Source organism: Acomys russatus, chromosome 5 (assembly GCF_903995435.1).
Source record: "Acomys russatus chromosome 5, mAcoRus1.1, whole genome shotgun sequence".
In the NCBI taxonomy this organism is placed as follows: Eukaryota; Metazoa; Chordata; class Mammalia; order Rodentia; family Muridae; genus Acomys; species Acomys russatus.
Genome location: NC_067141.1, coordinates 28,862,848 through 28,880,366, shown reverse-complemented (window position 1 = coordinate 28,880,366; position 17,519 = coordinate 28,862,848). Strand labels below are relative to the sequence as shown.

Here is a 17,519-nt window from a genome sequence, read left to right as displayed (position 1 = left end):
GGGTGGCTAGTGAGGCCCAGAGACTGGGTGGCATGGGAACACACACATCCCCAAGCACAGGATGCCACTCAAGCTAGGATCATGACAGCTTTGAGACTGGGAGGCTCCAGGGCCCACGGTTCTCAGACACTCTGCCTGCTGGCTGTCACCCTGAGACCCAGAACCCTCTGCTGTAATCTGGAGGCCATGGGAACTTCACAGAAATATACCAGACCCTGCTTCTCAGGAAAAAACAAATTTGGGGAGCAAGGTGGGTGGAGAGAGAGAGAAGTCACTCTGACATGAATTAAAGTGTGACTAGGAGCCATTTAATAGGAGAGGGCTTAGTAACCATTTCTTCAAAGTTTAACCAGGCCAAGGACAGCATTGCAAACGAAAGTAACAATTTCTTCTCCACCTGTCTTCATGGCTTCTCCTGGGCTAGCTCAGTGCCCGGTCGTGATGCCCTCTGGAAGGCAGGGAGGAGCGCGGAGGGATGATAGTCCCAACACCTTCAGTGGCAGGGCTGGCAGCCTAGGTCTTGCTACACCTGACAGGGACCAGGCCATGAAGACAGGTGGAGGAGAAACTGTTGCTTTTATTTGCAATGCTGTCGTTGACCTGGTTAAACTTTGAAGAAATGGTTACTAAAACTTTTCCTTATTAAATGGCTTCTAGTCACACTTTAATTCTAGCCAGAGTGACTTCTTTCTGCCCACCTTGCTTCCCAAATTTGGTTTTTCCTGAGAGACAAGCTCTGCTATGTCTCCGAGAGGTCCTCGTGGCCTCCAGATTACAGCAGCGGATCCCAGGGCTCAGTGCGACAGCCAGCAGGCAGACACCCGAGAGCCCTGGTTGGCTGTGACTCAGTGACACGGCTGCCCTGACATGCGTGTGAGGAGGCCAGCGTGGGCAGAGCCGTGGGAAGAGGCTGGTGAGACTGAACTGAGGTCCTGTGAAGACGAGGTTGAATGATAGCGTTACCCAGGAGGAATCCATGGCATTTCCGGAACTTCTGGACCGAGTAGGGGGCCTGGGCAGGTTTCAGCTCCTCCAGACAGTGGCTTTGGTGACCCCCATTTTGTGGGTCACCACCCAGAACATGCTGGAGAACTTCTCAGCTGCAGTACCCCGCCACCGCTGTTGGGTGTCTCTACTGGACAACAGCACTGCCCAGGCGAGTGTCCCCGGGGACTTTGGGCCAGATGTCCTTCTAGCCATCTCCGTCCCTCCTGGTCCGGATCAGCAGCCGCTCCAATGCCGCCGCTTCCGCCAACCTCAATGGCAGCTTGCAGAGCCCAACACCACAGCCACCAACTGGAGTGATGCTGACACTGAGCCGTGTGAGGATGGCTGGGTCTACGACAACAGTACCTTCATGTCCACCATCGTGACCACGGTAACAGCACTTGGGAGGTCACGGTCGTCAGCTGGACTTAAATGTTCCAGTCTCAAAAAAAAAGATACACCTCCCCAGGCCTCCTCGCCCAGGGACAAGCATGTAAATTTGCAGAGGAGTGGGCTGCGGAAGCCCATCAGCAAAGTCACGTTTAGTGGCTCCTGTCTGTGATGTCAGGCCTAAAGAGGCAGGAGGATTATCATGAGTTTCAGGCCAGCCTGGGCCTCACAGTGAGTTATGTCTACACAGCGTGGCATGGGGTGGCACCCCTGTTTCTGCATCACCCAATGGCTTCACCCACAGCTGAGCCTCGGCTATGACTCCAGTCATAGGAACCTGCTGACTGTCTCTAGGCTGAGCACAGAGGACCTGGCCAGGCACTGGCCTCTTGTGAGAGGTGTTGGCAGGCTGGGGAGATACATTGGCTGAATGCTTGCCGTAGAAGCATGAAAACTGAGCTCAGCTCTTCAGCACCCGTGGAAGCTCTGGGCCCAGGGGTTGTGTGATTGTAATCTCAGCTCTGCAAAGGCAGAAATAGGGGGCTCCCTGGGGCTCACTAGCCAGCCAGCCTACCCAGTGAGCCCAGGTTCCATGAGGTAGACAGCTCCAGAGATTGAACTCTGACCTTCACAAGCACTACACCAGACACAGGCACACATTATCATACACACACTCACACACACACACACACTACACCATACACACGCACTCGTTCTCATACACACACTCACACACACACACACACACACACTACACCATACACAGGCACACATTATCATACACACACTCTCACACACACACACACACACACACACACACACACACACGTTCTCATACATACATTCACACACACAAAAGAAGAGAAGGAGCCAGGTGGTGGTGATCCATGACTTTAATCACAGCACTCAGAAGGCAGAGGCAGGCAGATCTCTTGAGTTTAAGGCCAGCCTGGTCTATAGAGTGATTCCCAAGACAGCCAGGGCCACACAGAGAAACTCTGTCTTGAGATGAGAACCCAAAAGAAAGAGGGACCAAGGGTAGGAAATCAGACAACCCAGGCCAGCGGAGATGAGGCAGCTGCCCGAGGAGACAGGAAGGTCCCTGAGTGAGGAACAAGAAGAAGCAAGGGACCCTCCGGGGACAGTGGAAGGTTCTCGGCTAATAGAATAGATAAAGCTAGAGGGGTCTTGACCTTTGGCTTAGTACAGGGCGACAGGGTACTCCTCAAGTAACCAAGCTACTAAGCCTGCGGGTGCCCTCCCTGACCCACACAGCCCAGGCCACACCCAGCTCCCTTCCAGCTCCTTTGCCCCCTCTGTCTAGACTGCCCTCCTGAGCTTACCTCTGGCCTTCTTCCCCTCCAGTGGGACCTGGTATGTGATTCCCAGGCCCTGAGACCCATGGCCCAGTCCATCTACCTAGCTGGAATCCTGGTAGGAGCCGCAGTGTGTGGCCACGCCTCAGATAGGTGAGTATACCCACTGGTCTAGGCAGGCTCACTTGAATGAGCCCCACATCCTCTCCAAGGCACAGGTTAAACAACTTTCTCCAGGGATGTGGGACCACTGTCTCTCTCAAATAGTCATTCCTAAAAATCCCTTTTGCCACACACTGGTCTTCAGCCGCTGCTGGATGCCACTGCTAAGGGGAAATATATTTGTTGATGCTCCTTGTGGCCACAAGCCTCCTGTGGGTGGAGAATGGGAACCAGAGCCCACATGTGGCTTTGTGCCTTCCTCATGTCAGGAGGCAGGAACAGGATGGCCCTTGGTGACCCAGATCTTTGTTGCTGACCAATGGCATGCCTTCCCATGTACCATAGGTTTGGGCGCAGGAAGGTACTGACCTGGAGTTATTTTCTGGTAGCTGTGTCTGGCACAACAGCGGCCTTCATTCCCACCTTCCCCCTCTACTGCCTGTTCCGTTTCCTGGTGGCCTCTGCAGTGGCGGGTATCATGATGAACACAGCCAGTCTCTGTATGTCCCCTGGTGGGTGCTGGGTTGGGGAGGCTATATGCAGGTCCCAGGATTGACCCCTTCCTTGCTCCTGGCAGTGATGGAGTGGACATCATCCCAGGCCAGGCCCCTGATGATGACCTTGAACGCCTTGGGCTTCAGCTTTGGGCAGGTCCTGACAGGCTCCGTGGCCTACGGTGTGCGCAGGTGGAGGATGCTACAGTTGGCTGTCTCCGCCCCCTTCTTCCTCTACTTTGTGTACTCATGGTGGGTGCTGCAGCCTCCCTCCTGGAAAGAGGCTCTGCTCACTCTCGGGGGTCAATGTGGGAGACTCTCCTTTTTCCTGCAGATGGAGGGTTTTTTAGGAATTCTGGGGTCAAGACCACCTGGGCTGGAAGGGAGCCACCAGAGCCAGAGCCCTCGAGATGTTCGCCACTGCTGCCCAAAGCCAGGGTGCCCCCAGCTCCAACTCACCTGCAGCAAGCCAGGTGCCGTCGTTCTGTGGCCCAGCAGCAAACTGGGTATCTCAGTCCACCCTCCCTCCCTCAGGGAGGGTCTTGCCTATTAGTAGCTCCAGCTCTTCTCACATACTACAGACCCCAACTCTGCTTCACTTTGCCTCACCCCACCCCCACCTTGACTCCCACCTCCAGCCTCAGGTCTCCAACTACCTGCATGACTTTTCCTTACCCCTGACTCCCCTCCCCCAACACACATACATATCTACTTCCCATGTGGACCTAGGATGCCTCTCCCCCCCGCCCCCGCTCACTGCCTCCCGAGTCCAATGGGTCACTGAGAATCACCATATTCTTACTCCCTTCCCCTCCGTTGTCCTTCAAAACCAGGGGTGCTCAGGGTCCCAGTGGATATGAAACAGATGGCTTTTCCCAGCTGCTGCTCAAAGGGGACAGCGTGTCCTTCTGCGTGGGGAGCAACTTTTGCAGTCATGGGCCTGGAGGGAGGAGCGATGCTGTGGTGGTCACTGCAGAGGGCTGGGCAGTTCAGTGCAGCAAGTGTGTGTGTGTGTGAGAGAGAGAGAGAGAGAGAGAGAGAGAGAGAGAGAGAGAGAGAGAGAGAGAGAGAGAGAGAGAGAGAGAGAGCTGTGTTTGATCCTGGGACAGGGAGAAACAGGTTGGTATAGAGCAGCTATACCCTGACACAGAACTGGCTGAGAGACGGGGGGGGGGGGGGGGGCGCGGAATAGTCAGGCACAATGGGGTCGAAGAGTCCAGAGATCAGTGGCTGGCTGGGGTACAGACAGAAGGAGCTTGGTGATATTACAGACACTGGCCCAGCCTGAGCCTGGGCAGGGAGTGGTGAAGCTGTTTGGAGCAGGAAAACAATACAACTTGGGGGGGCGGGGCATGGACAGAGCAGGAGAGACTTATGTGCTTGGAAAAAGACATCATGACAGCAAGACACCCCGGTAGCCGTTGTGGTCCTTACAACACCCAGCCCTGGTTTATCGGTGAGGCTGAGGACAGGTCATGGACAGAAAGGAGTCCCTCCCTATCCAGCAGCCTGCCCAGGGACTTTCAGAGAACATGCCCACCCCAAACTCAGAGAAGAAGGAGCTGGAGGAGGGGGAGTGGCACCTGCTGGTACAGGTGGTGATCTAGGTGGCCTGGCTACACATGCCTCTGCTGTCACAGTGTCTATATGGCCTCCACTTACTACAGCTGCGCCGAGACTGGAGCTCCCAACTCCACTGAAGCCATCTCCTTAGGCAGAGGAGACAGAAGGACAAGGAGGGAGATACAGGACAGGCGGGGGGGGGGGGGCGAACCATAATCGGAGACCCCCCTCCCACACCCCTCCACTTCAGGTGGCTGCCAGAATCGGCACGCTGGCTCCTCACAGTGGGCAAGATGGACCAGGGCCTGCGGGAGCTACAGAGGGTGGCTGCTATCAATAGGAAGAAGGCAGAGGGAGACTCACTGACCATGGAGGTAAGCCAGGGCTGGGTCTTCCCTCAAGCCTGTCCCTTTAGATCCTCTCTCTGGCCTTGTAGAGGAACTCCCTTAGAGGTCCAGTGAGGGACCTGGGTCTTGAAGGAGCGACCCCCCTGAGGGGCAGGAGGGAGGCCCTGTGGGTGGGTACCTGGTACTAACAGCCCCTACTCCCACAGGTCTTGCGGTCAGCCATACAGGAGGAACCAAGTGGGGACCAAACGCGCACAGGGCTAGGCACTCTGCTCCGTATACCTGGGCTGCGCTTCCGAACCTTCATCTCCATGCTGTGCTGGTAGATGCCCTTGTAGCTGAGGCTACCAGCCGTAGGGAAGCCTGATGCCAGGCCAGCTGCCAGACAGCCAAGGATGGGACCTCTGGCTACAGATATCCCTAGGGTGACCTTTAGCTCCAGGACCTTCCTATCTTTAGTCAGGCTCCCAGAGAAGATGAGGCAGGCCAGGTGGGCTAGTGAGCAAGGATTACAAGGCCCAGGTGCCTAGGAGAGATGGAAGGAGGAGGGTCAGAACGAAGGCGGTGCTGGGAAAGCCGGGGAGGCTAGCCAGAGCACAAAGCAACCCAGCAGGCAGACAGGCTGGGCCGCCTTGTTTAGAGGCACCAGGCCCAAGTAGGCTATTGCCCACATTTGAAGCCTAGGCCACCCAGCAAAGATTAAACCGCTGAAGACCCTGTAGGGAGGATTCAGTGGAAGGCAGAGCCAATGGGATAGCATCCCAAATGGAGAATCTGGGGATGGGAGTTGGGGGAGGGGTGAGAAATACCTAGTCTCCCCTTGGCTGCCCCTCAGGGGCCACCAGCCTCTCACGCCCAGCATCTAAGGTGAGCTTGGGCAAGGCCCACAGGGCAGGCAGCAGAGCAGCCACCCCAGGTTAATTCATCCACCGGCACTCCTAGGTTTGCCTTCGGCTTCACCTTCTACGGCCTGGCTCTCGACCTGCAAGCCCTGGGGAGCAATATCTTCCTGCTCCAAGCACTCATTGGGATTGTGGACCTCCCGGTGAAGACAGGCAGCCTGCTGCTGCTCAGTCGCTTGGGCCGGCGCCTCTGCCAGGCCAGCTCCCTGGTACTGCCCGGACTCTGCATCCTGGCCAACACACTGGTGCCCCACGGTGAGTTGCATGCAGCCTGGCTGTGGGTAAACAGAGGGAGGAGAAAATGTGGCATGCTAGCTGAGGCTCTCCTACCCTCCCTGGGGGTAGGTCGTGGAGCCAGAATGGGGGTAGGGGGTGGGCGGGGAGGAATATGAGAGAGAGAGGGCAGTGGAAGGAGCAGCGAGGGGGATGACAGAAGTTTAGGGCGATCAAGAAGACTAAAGTGTTAACACAGAACTCACTAATAGATTATTAGGGCAGGAGAGAAAGGGGACAGGGCGACCCTTGGGGTCTGGCTCTGAGAGGCTGGGAGGGAGGGCAGACTGGGGCCACAAGATAATTACATAGGACATAGTGTGGGCATTGTAAAGATGACTCGGAGACATTTAAAAAACCAGTTATAGGACAAGGAACAGCCCAGGGAATATAGGACCCCACTCTGCTGACACCATCACTGTCCACAGAGATGGTGGTCCTTCGCTCGTCCCTGGCCGTGCTGGGGTTGGGATCACTGGGGGCTGCCTTCACCTGTGTCACCATCTTCAGCAGCGAACTCTTCCCCACTGTGCTCAGGTGAGGCTATCACGGGCTCAAGGAGAGAGTGCATAGCCTAGAGGGAAGAGCTGTCTTCAGGTCTCCATGGGATTTCCTTCCATGTGGTCTCAGGACTCCCCTGTTAAGTCTCTATCCACCCTGGCTGGTTCAGTGGGCCTCTCTCGACCTAGTGGAGTCAGGCCAGGCCAGAAGGTCAAGGTTACAGGTAGGCAAAGTGTGACACACAGGCAAATGTGCCTCCACAGGATGACAGCAGTGGGCCTGGGCCAGGTAGCAGCCCGAGCAGGAGCCATCCTGGGGCCTCTGGTGCGGCTGCTGGGCATCTACGGTTCCTGGTTGCCCCTGCTGGTGTATGGAGCGGTACCAGTGCTAAGTGGCGTGGCCGCGCTGTTCCTGCCTGAGACCAAGAACTTGCCCCTGCCTGATACCATCCAAGACATCCAAAAACAGTGAGTGGGCCAGGCTGAGAACCACTTCTTCGTTTCCCTCAGTCCTTCTTTTCTTTCCTCCCTCCCTTCATAGAAGCCCAGATCACAGTGGCCTGGGAACTCAGCCCTCTCACTAAGCAGAGGGGAAAGCAGAAGTCAAGGGAGAGCTAAGATGGCCCAGAGTTACACCGCACATAGGGAGAGTGACCATCTGGCTCACAGGCGGACCCTATCCCGTTGCCCTTCACCCTACCATGTGGAGGAACAAGTGGCCCAGCTACCACCAGGTCCACCTTGAAAGAGGCAGAAAGAGAAAGGTGGGGGAGCGCCTATGAGAGAGCTGGCCTTTGTCAGGGGTAGGTCCTGGCATGTGACTGGTGTTTCTGAGTCTTTGAAGGTTGGCAGACTCTGCCACTAAAGCCATTGGGTGGTTGACAAAGCTGCCACCATCCACCCCACTTTGTTGTGCTCAGTAAGCTCAGATCTTTGCAGGTGGCAGACTCTGCCACTAAAGCCATTGGGTGGTTGACAAAGCTGCCACCATCCACCCCAGTTTGTTGTGCTCAGTAAGCTCAGACCTGAGCCCCAAGCAGTGCTCGACAGGGACATCGGCCAAGAGTCAGGGGTCACTCTGCTCCTTAGAGTCACACTTTCTCTGCCTTTCCTGAACAGGTCAGTGAAGAAGGCAGCACAGGACACAGCAGGCAGCTCTGTCCTGAGGTCTACACGGCTATAGCCTCCTGGAGAGGCTGCGATGGGACGGGAGGAGGAAGACTACAACTACAAGAGGAGGAAGAGAGGAGGGAAGCGCTGGCACTGGTAGAGGGGGTGAAGGCGCCTGCCTCCCAGACTGAGTGTCTGAACCAGTCCTGGAACCCACGTGGCAGTAGGAGAGAAGCAACTCCACCAAGCTGGCCTCTGGCCTCCACATGGGCACGTGCTCCTTCCCCCAGTGAGACACACAAATACATAATTTATTTTTTAAAAAGTAAGGAGGAATGAAAAGAAGGAGGAAGAAGAGAGAAAGAAAAGGAGGAAGAGAAGGAAGGAAGGAGGAAGAGAAGGAGCAGGAGGAAGACAGAGGGTGCGAGGGAAGAGCTGGAGATGGCTTCTTCTGTCCCTGTGGACAAACAGCCTTGGAAAGCGAAGAGATCCATTCCCAGGGCTCCCTACAGAGAGCTGTCTTTCTGGGGCTCCCTCTAACACAGGGGCGAAGGACAGTTTGAATGATAGAAGGCTGCTACAAACACTGCCTGACTCCCCCATGAGTACCCAGGACTCCTCAGCTGCACACCAGAGAGGTCAAGGCTAGGGGGCACCCCGATGCTCACTCCCCAACCTGCCACAGGACTCAGCACAGACAACGGAGTCTCAGCTTCTCCGTGTCACTGAGGCCCTTGGTCAGCTGGTCTGGCCCCTCTCCAACCTTTCCCCACTCTGGCCACATGTCCAGCCACACCTTTTGCTGGGGTCCCCTTCCCACCTTCCCACCTGACACTCTCCTAGGCCTCCCAGACCTACCCAGGGGACCTTCTTCCAGGGTTCAAGGACAACTCATGACTCTGGTGGCATTGTGACCCATGGTTAGGGCCACATATCTGGCACTTCTCAACCTCCACCATGTAAGTCCCTGAGGATCACTGGTCCCCAGCCCCACAACCTCACTCACACATAGAGCCTGCTGGAGGGCTCGGATCAAGGGGTTGGCTAAAGCTAAAAGCAAATGAGTAACAGACCCTTGAGAGCTCACAAGACTCTCCAAGAGCCCGCGGGAAAGAAGGAAGACTGGGGCTCTCCCCAGATGGACTTTCCCAGGGCTGGCTTTCCTGTGTTCTGGGCTGGGCTTGAGACTGCTGTTGCCAGCCCCTCTCGTGGTGCCATGCTGCTCTGCATCTTGTAAGGAGCTGCCTTTCTCACACATGAGACAACAGAGGCTTGAAGAAAAAGACAGCCCATACCACAGCTAGGAGGAGGCAGGGTCAGAACGCAAGTGACTGTCCGTGGGTCTCCTGAGCCCTGCTCTGACCATGGTGTCATCTGGGCAGATAGGAATGTATGCAGCAGGACCTCTGTCCCTCTCAAATTCAGCCGAGACTCTTTGGAGTCCCCTAGAACTGCTCTCAGAAAAGATCATGCAGAGTCCCAGAAACCCAGTATCTGGCCCACCAGCTGCACCACCTGGGGCCACACTTGGGCTGTCTCTGCATTCCTCTGTGTGGCTGCTCCCAGGCACCTCAGAAGGCTGCAACACACACACACACACACACACACACACACACACACACACACACACACACACACACTTACTTCCTAGTGATATTCCCACAGACAAAAGGGTAGAGCTAAGATTGTATTTATACTGCCTGATGCCTCAGGACAAACTTGTTCTGTTGCTGTAAGCCCAGCTGCACCTTTGGGCTACAGGGTGCATAGAAACTTCCAGAAGGGAGGCAGAGCTCAGTGGAGAGACAGATCCTCCTCTCTCCCACAGTATTCCAGTTCCACAAGCAGGTCAGTGTTGCCCCTGTATCTATCTGTATTCAGAATGGCCACCCCGGGTCTATCCAGGTGGCCAAGAATTTTCAAGACAAAGGGTTTGTCACTCTGGGAAGTGACAGCATCACTTGTCTAATGAGTTACCTGACAAAGGTAGAGACATGAACTCCAGGCTGCTGCCCATACCCATCTGGGATATGGCTCTTTTAAATGCCTACTGTGGGGGTTTCTAACCTCAAAGCTGCTGAGATGTCCCACAGCAGAGGAGCCAAGGGAACCTCTTGGAGAGGTAAACTGAGTCAATGGCCACATCCAGAACTCTTTCTTTAGAAAACAAAGCCCTTGAGTGGCAGGTCTTGGCCTTCTGATGCAGAAAGGGAGATGGAGGCCTGGCTCTATGGCAACCAGGGCGATGAAGGTGTCCTTTCAACTCCTAGAATACATCCCGCTCAGTCAGGGTAAAGTAAGAGTAAAGGCATTCCTTCCCTTCTTGTGCCCAAGGACCTCCTGCTGTCTGTTTTCTGAACCTAACAAAGCAGGTGGGGAACAGGGAGCTAAGCCTGGGCTTTGAACAGAGAACAGTAACATAAGGCCCCAGGGTGTGAGGACATGACCAGCTAGGGACAGGACACCCTGACAGCACTGCCCGATGTCAAAGTCTCCCCAGACTCCTACAGCTGAATCCACGTGAAGCTGCAGGGTGGGCAAGCAGGGCAGGAAGGAGGCCAAGGAGATGCCACACCTTGGAGTCAGGAACTGGAGGAAGGTGGCACACTACCAGAGCTGGGAAGCAAAGCCAAGTCACAGGACAGAGAAACAAATCCTCAGAGGGTGCTGGCCGCTGCTATACCTGTGGCTCTGAACTAGCAGCCACGGGCACCCTGGCCACCAGGAGAGACTACCTCCTCCAAATACTGAACAAGATGCCAGCTATCTTGTATGCACGAGTGGCTAGTGCACAGCCTCAGAAAAGAGGACAACATGATGTCATCTGAGGAGTTACGGTCATGAAATCCCAGCCAGATGCCAACCTCTTCCCACCCACACAAGCCACGGGTGTCTCCCACCCTCAGCCCCACCCAGCAGACACTTGCATGTGAGACACAGAACCGTTGTTCTATGAGTTGCCCATAGTTGTCAATGGTTGTCCAAGAGCCCAATGTTGTATTCAACTCAGAAGTCTGGGGTACTGGGTGGGCAAAATGGCTCAGTGACGGCACAGTGGACAAGGCCACTCATCATTCAAGCCTGAAACTTGAATTCTGTCCTCAGGACCCACGCAGCGGAAGCAGAGAACTGACTCCTTCCTATAAGATGCCCCCTAATGGCACACACATCTTCACACACTAAATTCATAAAGTTGGAGGAAACTTAACAACTGTCAGGTGCACCCACTGAGACCCTGACCGCAGCCCAGGGCTGTCGACCTAACAGCACCCACCTGGAACAAACTACACAGGACTGTTGGAATTTGGAAAGTTTTTGTTTTCTTTTTCCCACACATTTCCGGGTTTGGGGTGTTTTCCAAGACTCAGACACATTTGTTAACAAAGAGAAAAAAAAACTGGGGGGAGCAGGGAGCCCATGGGCAGAGAAGTGACCCCAGCCATCCGCAGACACAGCCTCACTCCCTCCGTTCCCTGCACCTGCAGCTAGCTGGTGCCACAGACCGCAGCTCTGGTTCCTCGGTTATTGGTTTTTAATATATATCTGCATTTGCCTTTCCCCTCCCCCCCACCCCCCACCCCGCTCCTCCAGCAGCTTCCCAGCAATGCACGTTGCCCGGCAGGACACACACAACAGGCCTTGGCCAGGTCCAAGCCCAATCCCTGGGCAGCCCCAGGCAGAAGTTCCTCCTCATGAGGGGGCTTGGGGCACTAGGGGAATGAGCCCCACTGCCCAGCCCCAGCCACCCAAGCTGGGCCACTCTGGGCCTACCGTCCCACCCTTCTTCTCCCGGCGACTGTGGAAACCCAAAGGGAGGGAAGCAGAGAAAACAGAACTTAAGAAAGAAAGAAAGAAAAAGAAAGAAAGAAAGAAAGAAAGAAAGAAAAGAAAAGAAGGGGAGAGCGGAGGTGGGTAGGGACAAGAGACACAGCAAGCCTGGACCAGGACAGGAGGGCTGTGAAGGAGAAGGAAGGCAGGAGGAACCGGAAGGAAGAAGAAAATCGAGAGAAATAAACGAACGGCGCAGTGGACACTTTACAAAACCCCAGTCTTCCTTCCCGCCCAGCCCCACCAAATTAAAACTACCCCCACTTAAAAAAATAAATCAACCCAGGGCTGTGAGCACGTGCCCTGCCTGACGGGCGCAGAGCGGAGAACAGCCAGCCCCAGAGCTGACAGTGCGGCGCCGAGGGCAGCAGCGGGAGGGAAAGGGATGAGCACGTAGTTGTATTCCTCTCTCTCTCTCTCTCTCTCTCTCTCTCTCTCTCTCTCTCTCTCTCTCTCTTTTTTTTTTTTTTTTTTTTTTGCGTTTCCTCTTCGTGGGAGAAGCCTGAGGCAGCCGGGGAGAGGGTCCCCAGGTCCCCCTGCAGGGAGAGGGCCGCACCCTCCTCCCGGGCCCTCCCGGGAGGAGCAGCTGGCAGTGGGGCGCGGTGCCTGGACTGGGTGCTCAGACGTAATACTCCTTGTCTTTGTTCTTCTTGGCCTTGCTGGGCGTCTTGGGGGCAGCAGGGGCCTTCTCCTTCACCACCGCCCCATTGCTCTGAGCCGAGTTACTGATGTAATTCCGGCTCTGGTCCACCTGGTAGGAGCCCTCGTCGCGGTTGCGGTACTTGTACATGGCGTAGAGGAGGATGAGGATGCAGAGCGCCGCCGCCGCCACGATGCCCACCACCATGCCTGTGGTGCTGCTTGATTCTCGGATCACCTCCACCGCGCCCGGAGGGCCGCGCTCCCCCGGGCCCGTGGGGTTGGCTGTGGGCAGACGGGGGAAACCGGGGACTGAGGTCACGCCGGGGCGCAGGGGAGGCGGCCGCCGCGGCTCGAAGGCCGTGGGGACCCCGGGCCCCAGCGGCGGGTTCTCCAGCAGCGGCTGCAGTGGGTCTCGGTGGTTCATTTTGCCCGCGGGCAGGTTGGGGGCTGGGGCGGAGGGCGCAAGTAGCACCCCGGGGGCGCCCGTGGCCCCATCTGTCCTGAGGTTGGGTCGGGGCGCGGGCTTGCGGGGCGATAGGAGGGTGGTGCGGTCCGTGACCAAGGGAAAGGTGGTGTAAAAGTCCTCGTCGTCCGTGGGGGGGAGGCTGGAGTCAAAGACCTCCCCAGAGGCGAAGCCCGAGGCCTCCACGGGCTCCTCGCAGTCGCTGTCGTCGCGCTCGGCCTGGCACGGGCCCCCCGAGGACGGGCGGCGCGCGGCGGGCGGAGGCAGGGTGTCTTGGGTGGCACCCACGCCCGTAAGAAAGGGGTAGAAGGTGGGGGGCGGGGGCACGAAGGGGGACCGAGTGGCCACGGGAGGGGGGTCTAAGGAGTCCTCCGTGATAATGGGCAATATTAACTCTCCTCCTAGAAGAAGAACGAGAAGAAAGAAGAGAGGGCGTCAGCGAGGGCCAGGGCGCGGGCGGCCGGCACAGAGAGAGAAACAACAGCCTCACACCCAAATCGGTTCAATTGGCTTTGGCGGAGACTAGCGCGGGCCGGGCCCGCCCGCCAGCCGGCCAGCGCCTGCGCTTTAAGCGGGCTGCGGCTCGGATGCCCTGGGCACCCCACGCGCGGGCTCTGTGACTCTGGGTTTTGGTCTTTTTGTTTCGTCTTAAGAAACCAAAAGGAACAGAAAGGAAAGGAAATTGAAAAGAAACAGAATTTTTTTTTCTACTGGTTTAAGGCTTTAAAAACATACAACAGCAGCATTTAAACAAACCTAACAACAATATCTTTTAGGGTTTTTTTATATATATTTCTTTTGCTTTTTTTTTTTTTTTTTTTTCTTTTTTTTTTAAAAAAGAAGATAGCATACCACGGAATTCAGGCAACTTACATCAACAAATAGGCCGTGTGATTTTAGCATGAAGAAAAAAATTACAAACAGAGCTGTGTAAGCGGGTTCTCCCGAAAAAAAATAAGAAAAAACAACTTTTCCGTACAACGTTCTATCTGTTGGCATCTCCCTCCCTGATTTACTCCCTAGACAGCCTAGCTTCCTCAGAACGCTCACGCTCCTCCCTCTCTTGAGCCCTCTTCCCCCTCACTGAACACGAGGCTGAAATTTGCACAGTGGGAGCTGGGTCTGGGAAAGTGGCACCACTGAGTGACAACGTAGGAACAGGAAGGGTCAGTGGAGAGGCCACGGAAAGGAGGGATGGTGGCAGGCCTGCGTGGGTGTGAGCTCTTGGGGAGTGGGCGGGCCATGGGAGGGGAGGCTGAACGGGGAGGCACGTGTGGAACAGTGGGCAGGAAGGATCAGACACACTGGAGCTGGCTGGGTCTTGTCCCATAGGATTCTGGGAGGTGGTGATCGGAGGATGCATGGAGGTAGGAGGACTGGGAATGAGTGCGGGGGGGGGGGGGGGGGTTCTAAGAGTAAGGTGGGGCGGATGTCACGTGATTCCTGAGCTAACCCTAACTCTCCACTTTCTTCACCCTCCACCTCTGACCCCCACTGACTTCCCCCCACCCCCTCCCCAGAACCCCCATGGACCGCCAGAACCTGGACAGGTTATGACTGCCTCTGGCCCTCTTATTATTGTTAAAACAATAAAACAACGGAAAGAAGGAGAAAGCAAAAAAAGAAAATATATACACAGCCATCTGGGAGGGACACGCTAGCTAAAACAGGGCCCAGGGATAACTAATTGGAAAAGTCTTGTGGTAGGGAGTGGGTAAGTCTTCCCTTTTAGTCTGATAATAGTGCCCTGGGCAGAAACTGCAATTCCCATCAGCTCCCTGTGGGCAAGAACTGTAGCTCCCTTTAGCCCTTAAGGGGGCATGAATTACACCTCCCATCAGTCTCTGGGTCAACAACTACAACTCCCATCAGCCCCCTGAGCCTCTTCACTAACCAAAGCGCAGCAAGCCTCTGGCAGATAGAAGCTGAATAAAGTTCTAGGCGGGAAGGAGGGCTCAAACGCTGGTTTCGGTTGCCTCTGGCCCTTTCAGTACTGGAGTTGACGATTTCCTCTCTGGCTCTAACTCCAGTTCAGCCTCTGCCCCATCCCTACCTGAGTACTTCACTTGGTGCCCGCACTCACAATCCTCCACCCGTCTGTGGTAATCATGCCAGGGCTTCCACTAGCCAATCTGCCAGCTAGGCCAAGTCTGCCCACCCCGTCAGTCTCACACGGAGGCCACAGCAAAACCTTGCCACCGAAGGAGAAACCTTACCAAGATTCTCAAGGCGCACTTCTCGTCAGGCCCCCTTACACCGCAATGATTAAAGCCCAAGGGTTCCTAGCCCTCTGCCGGCTTGGCCACAATGGAAGGTTGAACCAAGAGCGGAGAATGTTTTGTGCAGCCGGGAATGACCAATTCCGCTGATGGAAGCCAGGACCTCGTGAGTGCCAGGCTAAGCACCCTGGCTCTACCACTAAGTCACACCTCAACCTTCAATCGCAGCTTCTGGTAGATGAGGGCACCCAGGCCTGGAGAGGGCAGAACTTCCAAGTGAGGTGAATGAATGAATTGGCCATTCCCTTCTATGACTCCCAGAGGCCAGGAAAGGAGACAGGAAAGCCTGGACCATCATCACCCGCATGCCTCCCAGAGGCTGGCAAGGCTGCTCACCTGAGAATCCAGCCTGGAGGCGACATGTGTGCCAGCCAAGTTCCCATGTGACTGTAGACAAGCCCCACCCCCACTGGGCCCCAGTCCTCATCCATAAAACTAAAATGTTGTCATGCAAGGTGGCACATGCTTGTGAATCCAGCACTTGGGGGCTATAGGCAGGAGTTTGAGGTCATCTTCGGCTACATAGCAAGTTCTGACCAGCCTAGGGTCTGTGAGACTCTGTCTCAAATAATCAAAGAAAATAAAACTTAGAGTGAACTTCCTGCCCAGTTAGGCCTGGCAGTGCATCGTTGCCATCCACTGGCCTGGCCTTGCTCCTGCTGTCTCCCAGCTCTGCCTTCCACCTTTCCCATCCTACACTGAGCCGCCAGTGGGGGCTCCAGGGTCAAAGCTTACCCTAACCCGGCTTATGATCCTCAAGCAGTTGGCCATCACTGGAGACCCAGAGACGTGCCAGTCCCACACTAGGGCCATTCCCTAGAGTGCTGACCATCAGACTGACTAAGGCCTGGGCTGACGCTCTCCAGTCGGTATGGGAACATGGCGCACCCTCCCATTCCTCATGTTGCCATCCCTGCACAGCGCCGACAGGAAAGCTCGAGGCCCTTCAAGCGGGGACACCGTGGGCCCAATCGTAGCATTTTCTCCTCCTTGCATGAGCCCTGAGTCCATCTCAGTCCTCGCTGCTCACCCACGCTACCTGCTGTCTCCTGGCCTTTGCCTCCTATTCAGAACAGGCTCCCTATAGGTAGCTGACACAGGAGCAGAATCCGGCCAGTGCTTCGTTTTCCAGGACTGACTCCAGAAGACGCCCTCTGCTCCTGGTGCCTCTGCCATGGTCTCAGTACTCTGTCTTGGAGGCTCAAGTTTGACTTACTGCCAGGGAAGGCCCCAAGGCCCAAGTCCCATCTGTCCATCTTGCTAGCAGCCAGCAGCAGGCCTGGCGGGGAGCTAAGGTCCTTCTGCTCTTCGAGGGGAAGTGAACGGCAAGTCCCCGGCATTCCCTCTGAGACGGGCCAGGGACATGGGGAAGCATGGAGCATCTTTCACAGGCTGAGTTTTACACAGCCTCCTGCTCCACCATCTTGGACAACAGGCACTGCTGAGAGCTACGCCTGGCAATGCTTCCTCCCTGTCCTCAGCCCTGCCCTCCACCCTCCAGCAGCCCTGCCCTCCACCCTCTACCAGCCCTGCCTTCCACCTTTTCCATCTTAGACTGAGTTACCAGCGCCCTCAGGAACTCCAGAGTCAGAGCACTCCCTAACTTAGCTTATGACCCTCAACCAGCTGGCCATCACAGGGGACACGGTGAAGTGCTGTTACTCTTCCCTGGAGTACAGCTCATCAGAGTGACCAGGACACAGATCTTGGCTCTTGACCAACCTGTTGCCTCCAGCTGGGTGAGGGCAGATGGTGGCTTCAGGCCTGGACTACACACATTCTGCCCAGCCTGTGCTGCTCCCACAACCATTTGCCCTAGATCTCCCTGCTCCAGGCCCCACTGGCTCCTTCTTCAGGTCTCAGCTCCCCCAAGCCCCCACAGTCCCCGTTCCCTTGGGGGCCTTCTCTAGCATTTCCCTATCCATGGCTTGTGGCCACATCTCCCATGATTCCACCAATGCTCTCTTTGCATAGCAGCATCTTTCTCTGATAAACTTCCTGTGTGTGCCTGATTCTCCCCCACACAAATCACCCCCAAAGTGATAAGCCATGGGGAACCTCACATGGCTTTCCCACACCACCCTAGCCTAGACTATGGGGCACCGGAGTTACATCAATGTATGGGCTTCCCTGGGGCACTGGTCCAGGAAGGATCTAGAAAACCCATACTGGGGAGGAGTCCGCAGGGCCTGAGCAAGGGAGGATGCCTCAAAGGCTTTTGGCTGGGATGGTCCTGCTGCTGGATCTCCAGCTGAACTTTTGA

The 17,519-nt window shown here is 55.9% G+C and overlaps 2 protein-coding genes across 8 annotated transcripts in view; one reads left to right on the top strand and one right to left on the bottom strand.

The window, feature by feature from the left end:
- Positions 1-614: 614 nt before the first annotated feature.
- Slc22a12 (solute carrier family 22 member 12) lies at positions 615-8,117 on the top strand. Its single transcript, XM_051145985.1, has 10 exons — positions 615-1,378; positions 2,743-2,846; positions 3,201-3,355; positions 3,433-3,601; positions 5,163-5,286; positions 5,466-5,581; positions 6,202-6,416; positions 6,863-6,971; positions 7,199-7,402; positions 8,054-8,117. Exons 1-10 carry the CDS (start codon positions 977-979, stop codon positions 8,115-8,117), a joined length of 1,662 nt encoding a protein of 553 aa, XP_051001942.1. The 5' UTR covers positions 615-976.
- A 4,209-nt stretch (positions 8,118-12,326) lies between these two features.
- Positions 12,327-17,519, bottom strand: part of Nrxn2 (neurexin 2) — a 113,742-nt gene continuing 108,549 nt past the window's right edge. For 4 of the 7 annotated variants that reach the window (XM_051145977.1, XM_051145978.1, XM_051145981.1 and 1 more), the window contains one exon: positions 12,327-12,796. In XM_051145977.1, the coding sequence (XP_051001934.1) occupies positions 12,492-12,796 (305 nt within the window). In that variant the 3' untranslated portion in view covers positions 12,327-12,491. Of the gene's footprint in view, positions 13,379-17,519 lie in introns of all 7 variants that reach the window. The other 3 variants (XM_051145984.1, XM_051145979.1, XM_051145980.1) reach the window with 1 other exon arrangement.

Coding starts and splice junctions, on each gene's coding strand:
- Slc22a12 (XM_051145985.1), top strand. CDS start 977: ATGGCATTTCCGGAACTTCTGGACCGAGTAGGGGGCCTGGGCAGGTTT. Junction 3,356..3,432: donor GATGAACACAGCCAGTCTCT/GTATGTCCCCTG, acceptor TGCTCCTGGCAG/TGATGGAGTGGACATCATCC. Junction 7,403..8,053: donor ATCCAAGACATCCAAAAACA/GTGAGTGGGCCA, acceptor TTTCCTGAACAG/GTCAGTGAAGAAGGCAGCAC.